We start from the raw sequence: 16,140 nt of genomic DNA on the forward strand, positions 1-16,140 counted from the left end.
CCCCCCCAAAATAAAAAACAATAGCAAAAGAGGCTGCCGTTAATTAAACTAACCTAACATAATCGAACCTAACCTAACTATACACCTAACTTGTTGTCAGTCTCCAACCTAATTCCATGGATTACAAGAGCGAGAGGTGCGGCAGTGGGGGAGGGGGGGCTATTGGTGCTATTCTATGATTCCCTAACGACGCCGAATCAAAAATAATAACTTCTAGCCAAACCATACACCTAAGTTTGTATCAGTCTCTAGCCTAATTCGATAGGTTTCAAGAGCAATGGTTAAGGTGGTGGGGGTGCTTCATAACTAAGAACTTTCCTTTTTCGTATAGAGGATAAGCTAGGCTACCCTAAATTAACATAAGCTAACATAATCTAACCTATCCTAACCATAAACCTAACTTTTTGTCGCTCTCTAACCTAATATAATCTAACCTAAGTGATGTGTACGTAGTGAAATATTTAAATATGTTGAAAATACGTTCCTAGAAATTTTCAAACCCCCCTCCTGTGCATTGAGTGCTAGTCACTTATAATTCCCAATCAAATGAGTCCTTTTCAATGTTTCTGTGACGTGTCCTTCTGTGAGTGCTTAGAAAATATAAAATGATATATCCAGGATATTCTTAAACCTGATTCCCCCTCCCCTCGTGTCATTTAAGTTGTAATAGCTCTGATTTTGGGGCATATTTCAAAATATCTTTCATCAATTTTTCTTCTATTTTCTTTCTGATTATACCAGAGTTGTGAGATCATAGAGTTGATCAATCTTTGACAGTTTTACAGAAATTCTCACTTCCCATTGATGCTCTCTTATGCCCGAAACAAAATCGAACGTAACAATTAATTAATCTGCATTGAAGATGTCTCGTTTGACACAATTAGTCTATGCGATGCAAGAAGTATTGTTTTGAAACCATTCTCCGCGAGTGAAAAGTGGCAATTCGAGTGAGTGTTAATTGATATATAGAAATGTACTTATTGTTCTAAATAAAAAGTTTGCAAGATTTCGTAAATAAATAACCGTTAGGCTAGTATATTCTAGAGCTTTGAAAGGGTTTAAAAGTCAGTATATGCTGAAATAGAGGACAAGATAGAAAATAATGGAAGGCTCTTCAAATGGAAGCCCGGCACTGTTTGATGTGAGTTCAATAATGTGTCTTTTCAGTGTGTTTTCCAACGATAATAAGCAAAATATGACAATTTTTTCCTGAAATTGAAACCTCTTAGTTTAACTCAGGTATTGAACCTTTGGTAGATATAATGGTTCGAAAATAAACTATTCCCGTAATACAGAAAATTTAAGTTTGAACAATTATTCGTTATTATTTCATCATATCTTTGGTTTAGTCTGGTAGCTCTTTACTTTTACTCGAAAAGTGTCCTCTTGTGGGAAGTGCAAAATACGATGAAATTACGTTCCCATGGTTCTAATTCATATCCTTCAATTAGGGGGGTCAGGACTTGGTATGAAAAAGAAGTTTTCAGTGAAAGACTCGTAAATAGATCTCTTAATATTGTTTTTCAGTTTTGTTTCTAACGAAGATAAGCAAAATACGATGAAAGTACGTTCCCACGGTTCTAATTCATATCTATCAATCATGGGGGTCAGGACTTGGTACTGGAAATGTGTATGAATTCTTATTTTTTAACCATTTCGCAGAGGTAACAAAGGAATATTTTTTATTTTTTCTAAATTTTGTGTGTTTTCGACTACATAATGGCTCATATTTAAAACACTTACCCTTAGCTAGTTGAAAATGTGTATGAATTCTTCATTTTTAGCCGTTTTGCAGAGGTAATAAAGGAATATTTTGTATTTTTTCTAACTTTTGTGTGTTTTCGCAACAGAATGGCTCATATTTAAAACACTTACCCTTAGCTAGTTGAAAATGTGTATGAATTCTTCATTTTTAGCCGTTTTGCAGAGGTAATAAAGGAATATTTTGTATTTTTTCTAACTTTTGTGTGTTTTCGCAACAGAATGGCTCATATTTAAAACACTTACCCTTAGCTAGTTGAAAATGTGTATGAATTCTTCATTTTTAGCCGTATTGCAGAGGTAAAAAAGGAACATTTTGTATTTTTTCTAACTTTTGTATGTTTACGCAATTTACTGGAGCATAATGAAAATATTGACCCTTTAGATAGTATAAAATGTTTCTGCAGACGACCATAAGAGCCGTAAATATGATTATAATAAGGGTCATTTTGCATTTTGTCAAAGTTTTGTGTGTTTTTACAATAGAAAAGTTTATATTTAAAACATTTACCCTTTAGCTAGTTGAAAATGTGTATGAATTCTTCATTTTTAGCCGTTTTGCAGAGGTAATAAAGGAATATTTTGTATTTTTTCTAACTTTTGTGTGTTTTCGCAACAGAATGGCTCATATTTAAAACACTTACCCTTAGCTAGTTGAAAATGTGTATGAATTCTTCATTTTTAGCCGTTTTGCAGAGGTAATAAAGGAATATTTTGTATTTTTTCTAACTTTTGTGTGTTTTCGCAACAGAATGGCTCATATTTAAAACACTTACCCTTAGCTAGTTGAAAATGTGTATGAATTCTTCATTTTTAGCCGTTTTGCAGAGGTAATAAAGGAATATTTTGTATTTTTTCTAACTTTTGTGTGTTTTCGCAACAGAATGGCTCATATTTAAAACACTTACCCTTAGCTAGTTGAAAATGTGTATGAATTCTTCATTTTTACCCGTTTTGCAGAGGTAATAAAGGAATATTTTGTATTTTTTCTAACTTTTGTGTGTTTTTGCAACAGAATGGCTCATATTTAAAACACTAACCGTTAGCTAGTTGATAATGTGTATGAATTATTCATTTTTAGACGTTTTGCAGAGGTAATAAAGGAACATTTTGTATTTTTTCTAACTTTTGTGTGTTTTCGCAACAGAATGGCTCATATTTAAAACACTTACCCTTAGCTAGTTGAAAATGTGTATGAATTCTTCATTTTTAGCCGTTTTGCAGATGTAATAAAGGATCATTTTTTATTTATTCTAACTTTTGTGTGTTTTCGCAATAGTATGGTTCATATTTAAAACACTTACCCTTAGCTAGTTGAAAATGTGTATGAATTTTTCATTATTAGACATATTGCAGAGGTAATAAAGGAATATTTTGTATCTTTTCTAACTTTTGTGTGTTTTCGCAACAGAATGGATGATATTTAAAACACTTACCCTTAGCTAGTTCAAAAAGTGTATGAGTTCTTCATTATTATTCGTTTTGCAGAGGTAATAAAGGAATATTTTGTATTTTTTCTAACTTTTGTGTGTTTTCGCAACAGAATGGCTCATATTTAAAACACTTACCCTTAGCTGAGTTGAAAATGTGTATGAATTCTTCATTTTTAGCCGTTTTGCAGAGGTAATAAAGGAATATTTTGTATTTTTTCTAACTTTTGTGTGTTTTCGCAACAGAATGGCTCATATTTCAAACACTTACCCTTAGTTAGTTGAAAATGTGTATGAATTCTTCATTTTTAGCAGTTGTGCAGAGGTAATAAATGATTATTTTGCAATTTTTCTAACTTTTGTGTGTTTTCGCAATAGAATGGCTCATATTTAAAACATTTACCCTTTAGCTAGTTGAGAATGTGTATGAATTCTTCATTTTTAGCCGTTTTGCAGAGGTAATAAAGGAACATTTTGTATTTTTTCTAACTTTTGTGTGTTTTCGCCACAGAATGGCTCATATTTAAAACACTTACCCTTAGCTAGTTGAAAATGTGTATGAATTCTTCATTTTTACCCGTTTTGCAGAGGTAATAAAGGAATATTTTGTATTTTTTCTACCATTTGTGTGTTTTCGCAACAGAATGGCTCATATTTAAAACACTAACTCTTAGCTAGTTGAAAATTTGTATGAATTCTTCATTTTTACCCGTATAGCAGAGGTAATAAAGGAAGATTTTGTATTTTTTCTAACTTTTGTGTGTTTTCGCAACAGAATCTATAAAATTTAATAATATAAACCATAGCTAGTTGAAAATATGTATGAATTCTTCATTTTTAGCCGTTTTGCAGAGGTAATACAGGAACATTTTGCATTTTTTCTTACTTTCGTGTGTTTTTGCAATAGAATGGTTCATATTTAAAACATTCACCCTTTAGCTAGTTGAAAATGTGTATGAGTTCTTCATTTTTGTCCATATTGCAGCGGTAATAAAGGAACATTTTGCATTTTTTCTAACTTTTGTGTGTTTTCGCAATAGAATGGCTCATATTTAAAACACTTATCCTTAGCTAGTTGAAAATGCGTATGAATTCTTCATTTTTAGCCGTTTTGAAGAGGTAATAAAGGAATATTTTGTATTTTTTTCTAACTTTTGTGTGTTTTCGCAACAGAATGGCTCATATTCAAAACACTCACCCTTAGGTAGTTGAAAATGTGTATGAATTCTTCATTTTTACCCGTATTGCAGAGGTAATAAAGGAATATTTTGTATTTTTTCTAACTTTCGTGTGTTTTCGCAACAGAAAGGCTCATATTTAAAACACTAACCCTTAGCTAGTTGAAAATGTGTATGAATTATTCATTTTTAGAAGTTTTGAATAGTTAATAAAGGAACATTTTGAATTTTTTATAACTTTTGTGTGTTTTCGCAACATAATGGCTCATATTTAAAACACTTACCCTTAGCTAGTTGAAAATGAATATGAATTCTTCATTTTTAGCCGTATTGCAGAGGTAATAAAGGAACATTTTGTATTTTTTCTAACTTTTGTTTGTTTTCGCAACAGAATGGCTCATATTTAAAACACTTACCCTTAGCTAGTTGAAAATGTGTATGAATTCTTCATTTTTACCCGTATTGCAGAGGTAATAAAGGAATATTTTGTATTTTTTCTAACTTTTGTGTGTTTTCGCAACAGAATGGCTCATATTTAAAACACTTACCCTTAGTCAGTTGAAAATGTGTATGAATTCTTCATTTTTAGTCGTATTGTAGAGGTAATAAAGGAATATTTTGTATTTTGTCTAACTTTTGTGTGTTTTCGCAACAGAATGGCTCATATTTAAAACACTTACACTGAGCTAGTTCAAAAAGTGTATGAGTTCTTCATTATTAGTCGTTTTGCAGAGGTAATAAAGGAAAATTTTGTATTTTTTCTAACTTTTGTGTGTTTTCGCAACAGAATGGCTCTTATTTAAAACACTTATCCTAAGCTAGTAGAAATTTTTTATGAATTATTCATTTTTAGGCTTTTTGCAGTGGTATAAAAGGAATATTTTGTATTTTTTCTAACTTTTGTGTGTTTTTGCAACAGAATGGCTCATATTTAAAACACTCACCCTTAGCTAGCTGAAAATGTGTATGAATTCTTCATTTTTAGCCGTATTGCAGTGGTAATAAAGGATTATTTTGCATTTTTTCTAACTTTTGTGTGTTTACGCAATAGTATGGCTCCGATAGAAACCATTTACCCTTAGAGAGATGAAATTTGGTATGTCTTCGTCAATTGGTTCCGTAAGGCATTTTTACAAACTTATTCATGGTCATTTTTTCTAACTTTGTGTGTTTTCGCAATATAAAGGCCCATTAATATACTATTGACCCTTTAGATAGCTGAAGAGCTCTACGAATCTTTCAGTTATAGGCGTAAAGCATAGATCAAAATGAACAATTTTGTATTTTTTCTAACTTTTGTGTGTTTTCGCAACAGGATGGCTCATATTTAAAACACTTACCCTTAGCTAGTTGAAAATGTGTATGAATTCTTCATTTTGGACCGTATTGCAGAGGTAATAAAGGAATATTTTGCATTTTTTCTAAATTTTGTGTGTTTTTTCAACAGAATGGCTCATATTTAAAATACTTACCCTTAGCCAGTTGAAATGTGTATGAATTCTACATTTTTACCCATATTGTCGATATAATAATGGATCATTTTGCATTTGTTCTAACTTTTGTGTGTTTTTGCAATAGACTAGTCCAGATTTAAAACCTTTAGGCCTAAACTTTAGATAGTTGAAAATGTGTATGAATTATTAATTTTTACCCGTTTTGCAGAGGTAATAAAGGAATTTGGGGCGCCGGTGGCCCGGTGGGAGCTCGATGGGCCTGTGGGGGGCCCGGGGATGGCCGTTTGGGGGTCTGGGTGGTCCTTTGGGAGCGCCGGTGGCCCTTTGGGAGCTTGGGGGGCTTTTGAGGACCGGGGGCTTCCTTCGGGGTTGGGGTAGGAGGATTGGAACCTTTTGGGTTTGTGTTAGAGGACCTCACAACACTGTTCAAATGAAACTTGTGTATTATAAAGACCACAGAGTTTCACCATTAAATTCTCTTCTAAAATCTCTTCAAAAATCATCTTTTAAAATGTCTCTAACTGTTTCTCCGAAATAGTTCCATAACCTGTCTAAAACAGTTTCGCCCAAATAATCCCTAAACGTAATTCAGCGTGTTCCTTTTGTTTTTGGCATCTCTGCGCTAATGCATTACAAATTAATAAGAAACCTGATTCCCGCGCTAAAATAAATCATCGCTAAGATGTTTCTTGGAGAATTGTTTCCATGGCCTTTGGCTATTAATATCCTTTGGAGTTCGTCCAAAAGAGTTGTTTCCGAGGCAAAGATATTAATTGGATCTATTCCTGGAGAATCGTTTCTAGGCGAAAATTTTTAAAGTCTGACAGATGATGTCATTGGTTGATTGATCTGTCAAGAAAGGGGAATTAATTTGTTGTTTCTAAGGGGAATTATTGATTCACGACACGTGATCTAACTGTTTCCGGGAAACTCATAACATTTGGCGAGAGCAACAACAACAAATACTATTTCTGGACACCGTGACATTCGCTGAGAGCTTGCACTTGCCCAAAACAACAACAACAACAAATAAATCGACCTTGACATTCGCTGAGAGCGTGCCAAAAACAACAACAACAAAATCGACCTTGACATTCGCTGAGAGCGTGCACTTACAACAACAACAACATCGACCTTGGAAATTTAGGTCATTGACCCCATTAACCACGTGTTCTCCCCAGGGAGGCTATGCCCATATATGGACTCCCGTCCGGAGTAGCACCTCCCTCTCTACTTGCGTGCTTATTTTCTTTGTTCGTGAAACTTGTAACATAATGATTTTTCTTCTTGTGAAACATACATTGTTTTTTTTTCATCGTAAAACTGATTTCGTTCATGGAACATGTCACGTACTGATTTTTGTTCGTTTAGCTTGTTGAATGCTGATTTTTTGTGAGTGAAAGCTCTTGTATGTTAATTTTTCCCTTCACGAAATTTGTAAATTTATTTTTCTCCTCGTGAAACCGATTTTGTTCATGGAGCTTGTTGCGTGCTGATTAATGTTCATGGAACGTGATACATGATGAAGTTTTGTTCGTGAAACTTGCTGCATGTTACTTTTCTCCTCATGAAACTTCTACATTTATTTTTTTGTCTCCTCGTTAAAGAGATTTTCTACATGAAACTTGATACCTGCTGATTGTTTTTTTTTAATTGTTGCATTTTGATTTGTCTCTTCTTGAAACTCATATATTGTTTTTTTTTCTCCTTGTGAAACTCGAACATTGATTTTTCTCCTCGCGAAACTGAATTTCTTCATAAAACTTGTTGCGTGCTGATTTATGTTCACTGAACATGTTGCATGGTGATTTTTTGTCCGTGAAAGTTGTTTTACCTGGATTTTTTCCTTTTCGTAATACTCATACATTGATTTTTCTCCATGTGAAACTGATTTTGTTCATGGAACTTGTTGCCTGGAGATTTTTGTTCGTGAAACTTGTTGCATGCGTCCCTACCGGCGGTTCTGATCTCTGTTCCTTGGCCCTTCAGCCAGGAGGTGCAATGGGGGGCTGGGGGCTAACCATCCTGTGCTTTTGTATACCCTTCCTGCTCATCTTTCCCAGATTTCTCCAGGTACCCCTTTAGATTTGGCCCGAATCTGGTTGGGCTTAAAGAGCCGCACCACTGACCCTTGCTCCAAACCAAATAACTGGATACACTAGGATTTGAACCCTTACCCTCTCGGACAAAGAATCCTCAATCCAGCACACCAATCACTCGAATAGGGAGATCAAGGCACCTTAAACTTGAAGTGGGCTTAAATATCTGATTGTTAAACTTCATATCTTGAATTACTCTTACGACTACACAATAGCTTTGGTCTTGCTTTCATTAAATATTGCTGCTACGAATAACATTTTCCTGCCCCAAATCGCTTGGGGCAAACAAACAACACGATTTTCCACCATTCAAAGTTAGACTAAAATTGGCATTAATGCTCACATAAGCTGAGAAATTCTCTTTAATTGAAGCAAAATACTGATTTAAATTAAATATATTTTCTGCTTAGGTTTTATATCATCTAACAAAAAAACAAAGAAAGGAAAACAATTCAAGATGAATAACAAAACGAATAGACACGGTCAGCAGAAGGAAAAGAGAAGCTAAAATGACGCGGATATTTTGAATGGATAAAACAAGGCTAATTCAACGCTAAATGTAGAAAAAGTTAAAATAATCTATAAAACCTAACATTAAATCTAAAACTAATAAGAAAAAATAAATAAAAAACAAAGCAATATCTATATCTGCGAAATAATTCTTTTGTTGCCTTTCACTGATTGAATTCTCCTTGGTCTTTGTCCCTAGTCCCATGGTGATTTTGTGAAATCTTATCACCCTTATTAGCCATTAATTAAAAAAAAATCTCAAAATATATTTTTTGTAAAAAAGTAAACAATTCCATTAAACCAAAAATGAACAAAGATAGAAATCAAATAATCTACCAAGCATACAACTACCATAAATCAGCATCAATAAATAAATGAAACCCAAAACGAACAGAAATTACCATAAATAACCGATTATAACTCAAAACGAGCAGAAATTAACATGAGTAGGGTACAAAACCCCTATGTTTTCTAAAAGCCAGAATATAATTTACACTTACTGAAAAAAATTCAAATGAATGTACATTGTCAGTTTAATATATATATATGCTGATATTTATTCCTTATCTTAATTAATTTTTGATTTCTTAAAGTTATAAAAGTGAAAGCACTTAAAAGAATTTTTTCAGTACAGTGCAAAATATATTTTGGCTTTTAGAAAGCACAGGAGTTTTGAACCCTGTTCATGTTAATTGGGGGAGGGGAGGGCTGTCATCATCAACATGTCATCCTGTCAACCTTTCAACTACGTTAAACAAAATGGCTATATCAAAATGCTGGTCGGAATTGTTTGGGGAAATTATGGGTGTGGGTAGTGGAGGGGGGGGGGGTGCATTCGCCCTCTGATCACCTTCGACTATTAATAAGGGCACTAGCCCTCTCAATTTCCAATCAAATGAGCCTTTTTGAAGTTTAACGGCAACACTTTCTATAAAAACCTTATATACCCCAGGGCATAAATTAAATCTTTGCCCTTGAGAAATGTGGGGGGGGGGGGTGTCATCCTCCAAAAAATAATTTCCAGATCTTCCAAATACGTTTAACAAAATGGCTATCTCAAAATTGTAATTGAATGTGTTTGGGGAAATAGTGGGTTTGGGATAAGGGTTATTTGCTCTCCCAAGAGTTACGACTATTGAAAAGGGCAATAGCTCTTTCAATTTCCAATCGAATGACCCCTTTTTGAAGTTTCTACGGCAAAGCTTTCTATAAAAACCTTATATGCCCCAAGGGCGTAACTTATTATAATTTCCAGACCTTTCAACTACGTTAAACAAAGTGGCTATATCAAAATTCTGATTGGAAGTGTTCGAAGAATTGATGGGCGTGGAGAGGAGGGCATTCGCCCTCCGATCACCTTCGACTATTAATAAGGGCACTAACCCTCTCAATTTCCAATAAAATGAGCCCTTTTGACAACAGTTTACGACAAGAGTTTTTATAAAAAACCTTATCTGCCACCAGGCCATAAATTACAACCTTTGCCCTTGAGGACTATGGAGGGGGGGTTGCCATCCTCCAAGACATAATTTCTGACCCTTTCAACTACGTTTAACAACAAAATTTATATCTAAAACTTTGATTGGATGTGTTTGGGGAAATGGTGGGCGTGGGAGGGGGGTTAGTTGTCCTCCAATCACTTTCGACTATTAAAAACGGTACTAGCCCTTTCATTTTCCAATCGAATTAGCCCTTTTTGAAGTTTCTACGACAAAACCTTCTACAAATACCTTAAATGCCCCCGGGGCATAACTTACAACCCTTGCCGTGAGGGCTGTGGGGGGGGGGGTGTCATCCTCATTCAAAGACAAAATTTCAGGATCTTTCAACTATATTGAACAAAATGGCTATCTCAAAATTTTTATTGAATGTGTTTTGGGAAGTGGTAAACGTGGGAGGGGGGTTAGCTGCCCTCCAATAACTTTTGACTATTTAAAAGGGCACTAGACCTTTCAATGTTCAATCAAATGAGCCCCTTTTGAAATACGACAACTCCTTCGATACGAAGCGCTGGTCTGAAAAAAATAATAAATAAATAAATAATACATTGTACCAACATCGTTCTTTACTTAGGCAGCGCTATTGTGCTGCCTATGATACGTTCACTTTTAAGAATAATGTCATACATCGAGTCAATAATCAGATCTCCTGTATCTCTATTTATTGAAAGATTAGCAAAAATATGTTGTATTTTTGGTTCAATGGCTTCTCTAGCCCAATGTGCCAAGCCCCTATCGTTAGAAATGGTTGTGGTGTCATCAAGTACGTAATGGTCAGGGTCGTGGAAAATGTCTTCTGCCAAAGTTGAAACGAAATTTTCAGGAGGTTTTCTAAATTTTAAAGCCTTATCTATTAAGTTACCATGCTCAATAAATCGTTCAACAAACTTTTGGTGGGTTCGGTCAGTGTAAAACTTTCCACAAGAACAGGGATAAAGGGCACTGTAGGACGCGGCGCTGGTAGGACAAAGAGCACGGGAAGTGGATATTTGTCCACTGCACCCCCCTTTTGCATTAAAAACCTATGTTTAAAAAATCTGCAGATTGCAGATTTTACGGCCCTTGCCCCTGGAGCTGTCGGGGTCTTATCATCCCTTGTGACATGTTTATTGGGCTTGTTCACTATTCTGAATCTCATTCTTTGGGGTTAAGGGGGGTGAGTAGTAAAAAATTATGTGGGAGCGGGAATGGTTAAAAAGGGTACTGGAACTATTTATTTTCCTATTTAATGAGTCTCCTCTTAAGTTTTTGCGACTGCTTGTTCTATACGAAGGGGCCAAGGGAAAAGAAAAAAAGTAGCCAAGAGTCATATCGCTCCTCGGCAGCGCTACTACGTTTTCTGTGATTTAAAGCCAGTAAGAAGAACAACAAGTGTTTGAGTCACAGCATTTTCATAAGTAAACTCTTTGTTTCCCTACATTATAACCTTATTCCTGTTAGTAGAATGGCAATATAGATCTCTTTGAAAGCTAAAGTACGACATTACAAGACACTTGATGTATTCAGGAGACGCCTTATTGATTTCATAGTAGTTAGAGTTCAAACTTTGATCTTCTGTTGTATATCTACGTGTATACTTGTAATGCAGTTAAATAATGTCTGAAGTCTCTTAAATGTGTTTGATTTAGTATATTCAAGTAGTTCCTTGTTGGTCCTAGATGATTTATCGATGCACTGAACAGTTATCGATTGGATGATCAAAGCATATGAAGTAAGTAGTTTTTAGTTCAAAAGTTATTTATTGGATATATTTTAAAAATATCGTAGGGTTGCCAACTGTATTGATGTAGTACAAATAAGAAAAAACAATCGAATTATGCCCCTCAAAATAACGATCTATTTTTTTCAATCAGTACAAAACCGAGCTAAGTCCTTATTCGGTGGCAATCTGTTTTTGTTCAAGCTGCACCTGGATATTTTCTTCCCATCCTATAGAATATCCTATATGATAGAGCTTTATATCTTTTTCTTGGGAGTTGGTTTTTTACTTGTTTTCGTTTTGGTTTTTCGACATTTCATTATAGATCTCCCCTTGTGTAACAGAATATATACCTTACAGAGAGTACTCTATTATGTTTACGTACATTTTCATGTAAAAGATTCTATCCTAAATCCTGTTGCCAAGATTAGCGTCATATCGTCAAGTAATTAATCGTAAAGATTATTTTTAATCTGTAACTCTAGAAAACAGGTTAAAAATATGGTTTTCTCTTATTCACAAAAAAATACAAAAATCGTTGTCCTCTACAACTGCACATCTTGATTAGACAGTAGAATAACCCAGTGTTGTCTTTTGCTATTCCTGGCTTGAGGATCACCACATGTCAAATGAGAACGCCTTGTGACAGGTAGGTTTACACCGCCGGCCTTAGAATTTCCAGGTGGCGCATTATCCACAACGCTCTACGCGTATGATCTTTTCATAACAAGTGAAGATTTCTGTATATACTGCTGGTAATTAAATATTATTGGCTTGATATAACCTTCTTATGACATTCAGTTATTCGAAAAAAAAACTATTTTCATTACGTTTGCTAGTGATCTGTTTGATAAAACAAAAAATCGCGAAGAAAGGAAGAAAACGAGGACAATTAACAGCCAGTGAAGAAGCAATTTTTTCACTGGCTGTTAATTGTCCTCGTTTTCTTCCTTTCTTCGCGATTTTTTGTTTTATCATGATTAGCCAGTGTGGTCTCAGAAATTATTTACGATCTGTTTGACTAAACAGTAAAGTTATGTCAACTCTTTGGCTGCGTCAAGGGTGGCCACTTCTCACAGGAGAAGGTCTTACAAAAGGACATGGACTAGTAGGTTCCACCGCATAGAGTTTCTAGGTGACCTTTTATCCACTACGCTGTCACAAAGACGTACATGGCATTTCTCCATAACATGCGATGCTCTCTGTATATACTGCTGGTATATAGATATTATTGGTTTGACTAGTATATGGCATTTTGTTAATCGAAAAAAAAACAATTGTCGTTACGTCTGCTAATGATCTGTTTGATAAAACAGTAAGGCTATGTCAACTCTTTGGCTACGTTATTAGCCGCAACCCTTACTATAAAACTTTTTTTAACCTATGACATTAGATATATTCTGCAATCTAAAAAAAGCAATTTGCATAACCTTCAGTCTTTTACTACTGCTCTCTTGGATTAAACAGTTTGTTGATTTATTTGTATCATACTTACCCTAAGAGTGGCCATCTATCCAGGCGCGCACACACGGGGGGTGGGGGACTAAAGGGGCTGTAGCCGCCCCCCCAAGGAAAAATACATTCTGTTTTTAAATCTTATACAATCTGCTCAATTTTGTCATTCACTTCTTAGTCCCTAGTCAAAACTTGCATTCAAAGAGCTTAAATAAACTTAAAATAATGCCTTAAAATGCTGTTTTTTCTAAGGAATTTTTAGTTTTCCTTTGGTTGGTCCAGGGACCCCCGGTCATCCCCCTCCATAATTATTTTCTGAGTGCCCCACTGTACCTATAGGAGGAGAAGACCTTGCGAACGGACAGGTATGTATCACAATCCTTGGATAAGCATGTGACCTCTTCTTTTCATAATGTTATACTCTGTGCAAACGCAGCTAATTAACAAATAATTAGAAAGATTAGGGACACACCATCTGTAATTCATGATATTACAGCCCTTACTATGAAAACTGGCTTTTAATCGACTATATTAAATATATTTATTTGCACTATTAAATATACTGCATATTAAATGTAAATATACTACATTATAAATATTGCAATGAAAATTTTAAATATATGTTATTTACATTATAAACAAGTTATTGAATATGTTATTATATTATTATATTAGATTATTTTATGTGTATTATTAAATTTTACTGCTTGAAAAGTCAGTTTGTATGACCTTTACTCTTGTGTTATTCTTCTGCTACACAACAGAGCTGTGATTATCAATCCTTTTCCAAGGAAATATTAAAGGGCACTCTGTTGATAAGGAAAATGCTCTTGAGACGAAGGAATGTAGGCTAATTAGGAAAATATAAAACGAAATTCTCCTTTTTTGCCAAAAAAGGATCATTGTGCAATTGATTGACATATTAGTACTCAGGGCAACTGAGTGTTTATGGTAATTTTGAAAAAAGATTATGAACTGATAAAAAAATAATTTTTTAACGGACAATATACTTTTTTTGCCTTTTGGAAAACGGGAAAAATAAGTATACGGGCCTTCATTCTTTTGGAACCGATTTTAAATAAAAATAAGAAAAGGAGCTTAAAAAATTCAGCTAATATTTGTTTTATGTTTTTGTTGTAGCAGGTAGAGAATGACATTAGTTTAAAGAAAATCCCAAAAGTTTTTTTCCACAAATTCTTTCAAAGAAAGCTAAAGAGCTACATTAAAACAAAGATGAAGCGAAATAAAGTCGAATTATTTCCCAAACGTAAAACTATCGTAATGCATCCTTAATAAATAAATGAAACCCGGAATGAAGAGAAATTACAATAAAATAACCGAGTAAACTGAAAATGAGCAGAAAATAAGAGGAACAGGGATGACACCCCCCATGCCCTCCAAAGAGAAGAATATAATTTGCACTTTACTGAAAACAAGCCTTGTTTCGAGCTGTGTCTTTCTTTTTTTCATAATGTATGGAAAAATTAAAAAAAATCACCTCCTAGCTTCCTAACCAAGGTTACTGAATAAAAAAATTTGGATTGTCAGTTTAACATATCTCAGTTTAATAATATATACTGATATTCATTCCTGAAGGTCCTAATAATATTTGCATTTATTAAAGTTTATTTAAAAACAATAATACATTGTTCACACTTCGCTCTTTACTTAGGCATCACTACTGCACTCCGCTGCCGCTGTTTCGGATGGACAACCTGATATTGTTGGTTTGTGTCAGACGTTTTCGGATTCTGGCAATGAAATGCTATTGGATATCCATGGTTACAAAATGGAACATAATAAACCACTGCAAGATGGCTAAAGGAGGTCTTGCCATGTATATATCTTGCAATTTGCATTTTTGCTTGCGGGATGATTTGTATTGACTTGTATGACTTGTATAATAGTATTTATAGAATTTTGAAGGTAGTTTTGAGTCATAGTTTATAGAAATTAGATCTAATGGCATTTATCGTTCTCCTAGTGGTGCAGTTCCGTTTTTTCTTAGGAATCTTGAGGAAATACTTGACATAATACTGAAACGTCCGTGTCAGTTAATATAAATTTGATGGATTCAAACTCTTCGGCTTCAGTTGATTTTCTTTCAACTATGCTTGCCGCAGGAACTCTACCAACTACATCCATCCCCTCACGAGTAACTAATGTTACAGCTTCTTTGATTGATTAAATAAAAAAACAAGTTTTTTTAACTGAAAGTAAGGAGCGACAGAGTTGTGAGAAAGTCAAACTCTAGCGTAAAGAGCGAGGCGCTGAGGAGGGGACAGCCCCTTTCATATACGGAATAATTTCTCTTCGTTTTAAGTTTTAATGTTGCTCCTTACTTTCAGTTAAAAAAAACTTGTTTTTTATTTAATTTTTGAACGTTTTTGAATTAATGCAGGTTTTTATTTTGACTCACCGTACATGAATAATTAAAGCAAAATTTTCGCATTCATTTTACTTTTATTTGGTTAAATGGCTCTCTCGAAACTTGTTGAGTTTTATTTACGAACGTTTTTATTAGTAATAAATATACGTAACTTACGAATTATATATATATATATATATATATATATATATATATATATATATATATATATATATATATATATATATATATATATATATATATATATATATATATATATATATATATATATATATATATATATATATATATATATATATATATATATATATATATATATATATATATATATATATATATATATATATATATATTCTTCTTCTTCTTCTTTTTGCTCTTCTCTCTGTGAGTAAATGATTATTTTAGTTTTTTATTCTTTTCTTCTCTGAGTAAGTGAATCGTTTGCCTTCCCCTTCTTTACAGGCTAATAAGGGTTTGGGGGAATAGTAAAATGCAATATTGTATGTATATTTTATTATGAATATATCTTATCTTATCCTATGATTTTATTACAAATATAAAAAAAAATAATCAGCATCACACCAAAAGCCAAGCTTGTGAAAAAGTACCGCGGAAGCACTGTTTACTTTGTGCCGTGAAGCACAATTTTTAGCAGTCTTTCATCCA

The 16,140-nt window shown here is 33.8% G+C and overlaps 1 protein-coding gene across 1 annotated transcript in view; it reads left to right on the plus strand.

The window, feature by feature from the left end:
• LOC148943041 (galanin receptor type 1-like) overlaps nucleotides 1-14,907 on the plus strand; it is a 179,071-nt gene extending 164,164 nt beyond the window's left edge. Inside the window, exon 5 of the mRNA XM_089102425.1 lies at nucleotides 14,758-14,907. Within this exon, the coding sequence (XP_088958551.1) occupies nucleotides 14,758-14,907 (150 nt within the window). The remainder of the gene's footprint in view (nucleotides 1-14,757) is intronic.
• The last annotated feature ends 1,233 nt before the right edge of the window (nucleotides 14,908-16,140 follow it).

The sequence above is a fragment of the Artemia sp. Qi Xiang Cuo genome, chromosome 16, assembly GCF_049724085.1.
Source record: "Artemia sp. Qi Xiang Cuo chromosome 16, ASM4972408v1, whole genome shotgun sequence".
In the NCBI taxonomy this organism is placed as follows: domain Eukaryota; kingdom Metazoa; phylum Arthropoda; class Branchiopoda; order Anostraca; family Artemiidae; genus Artemia; species Artemia sp. Qi Xiang Cuo.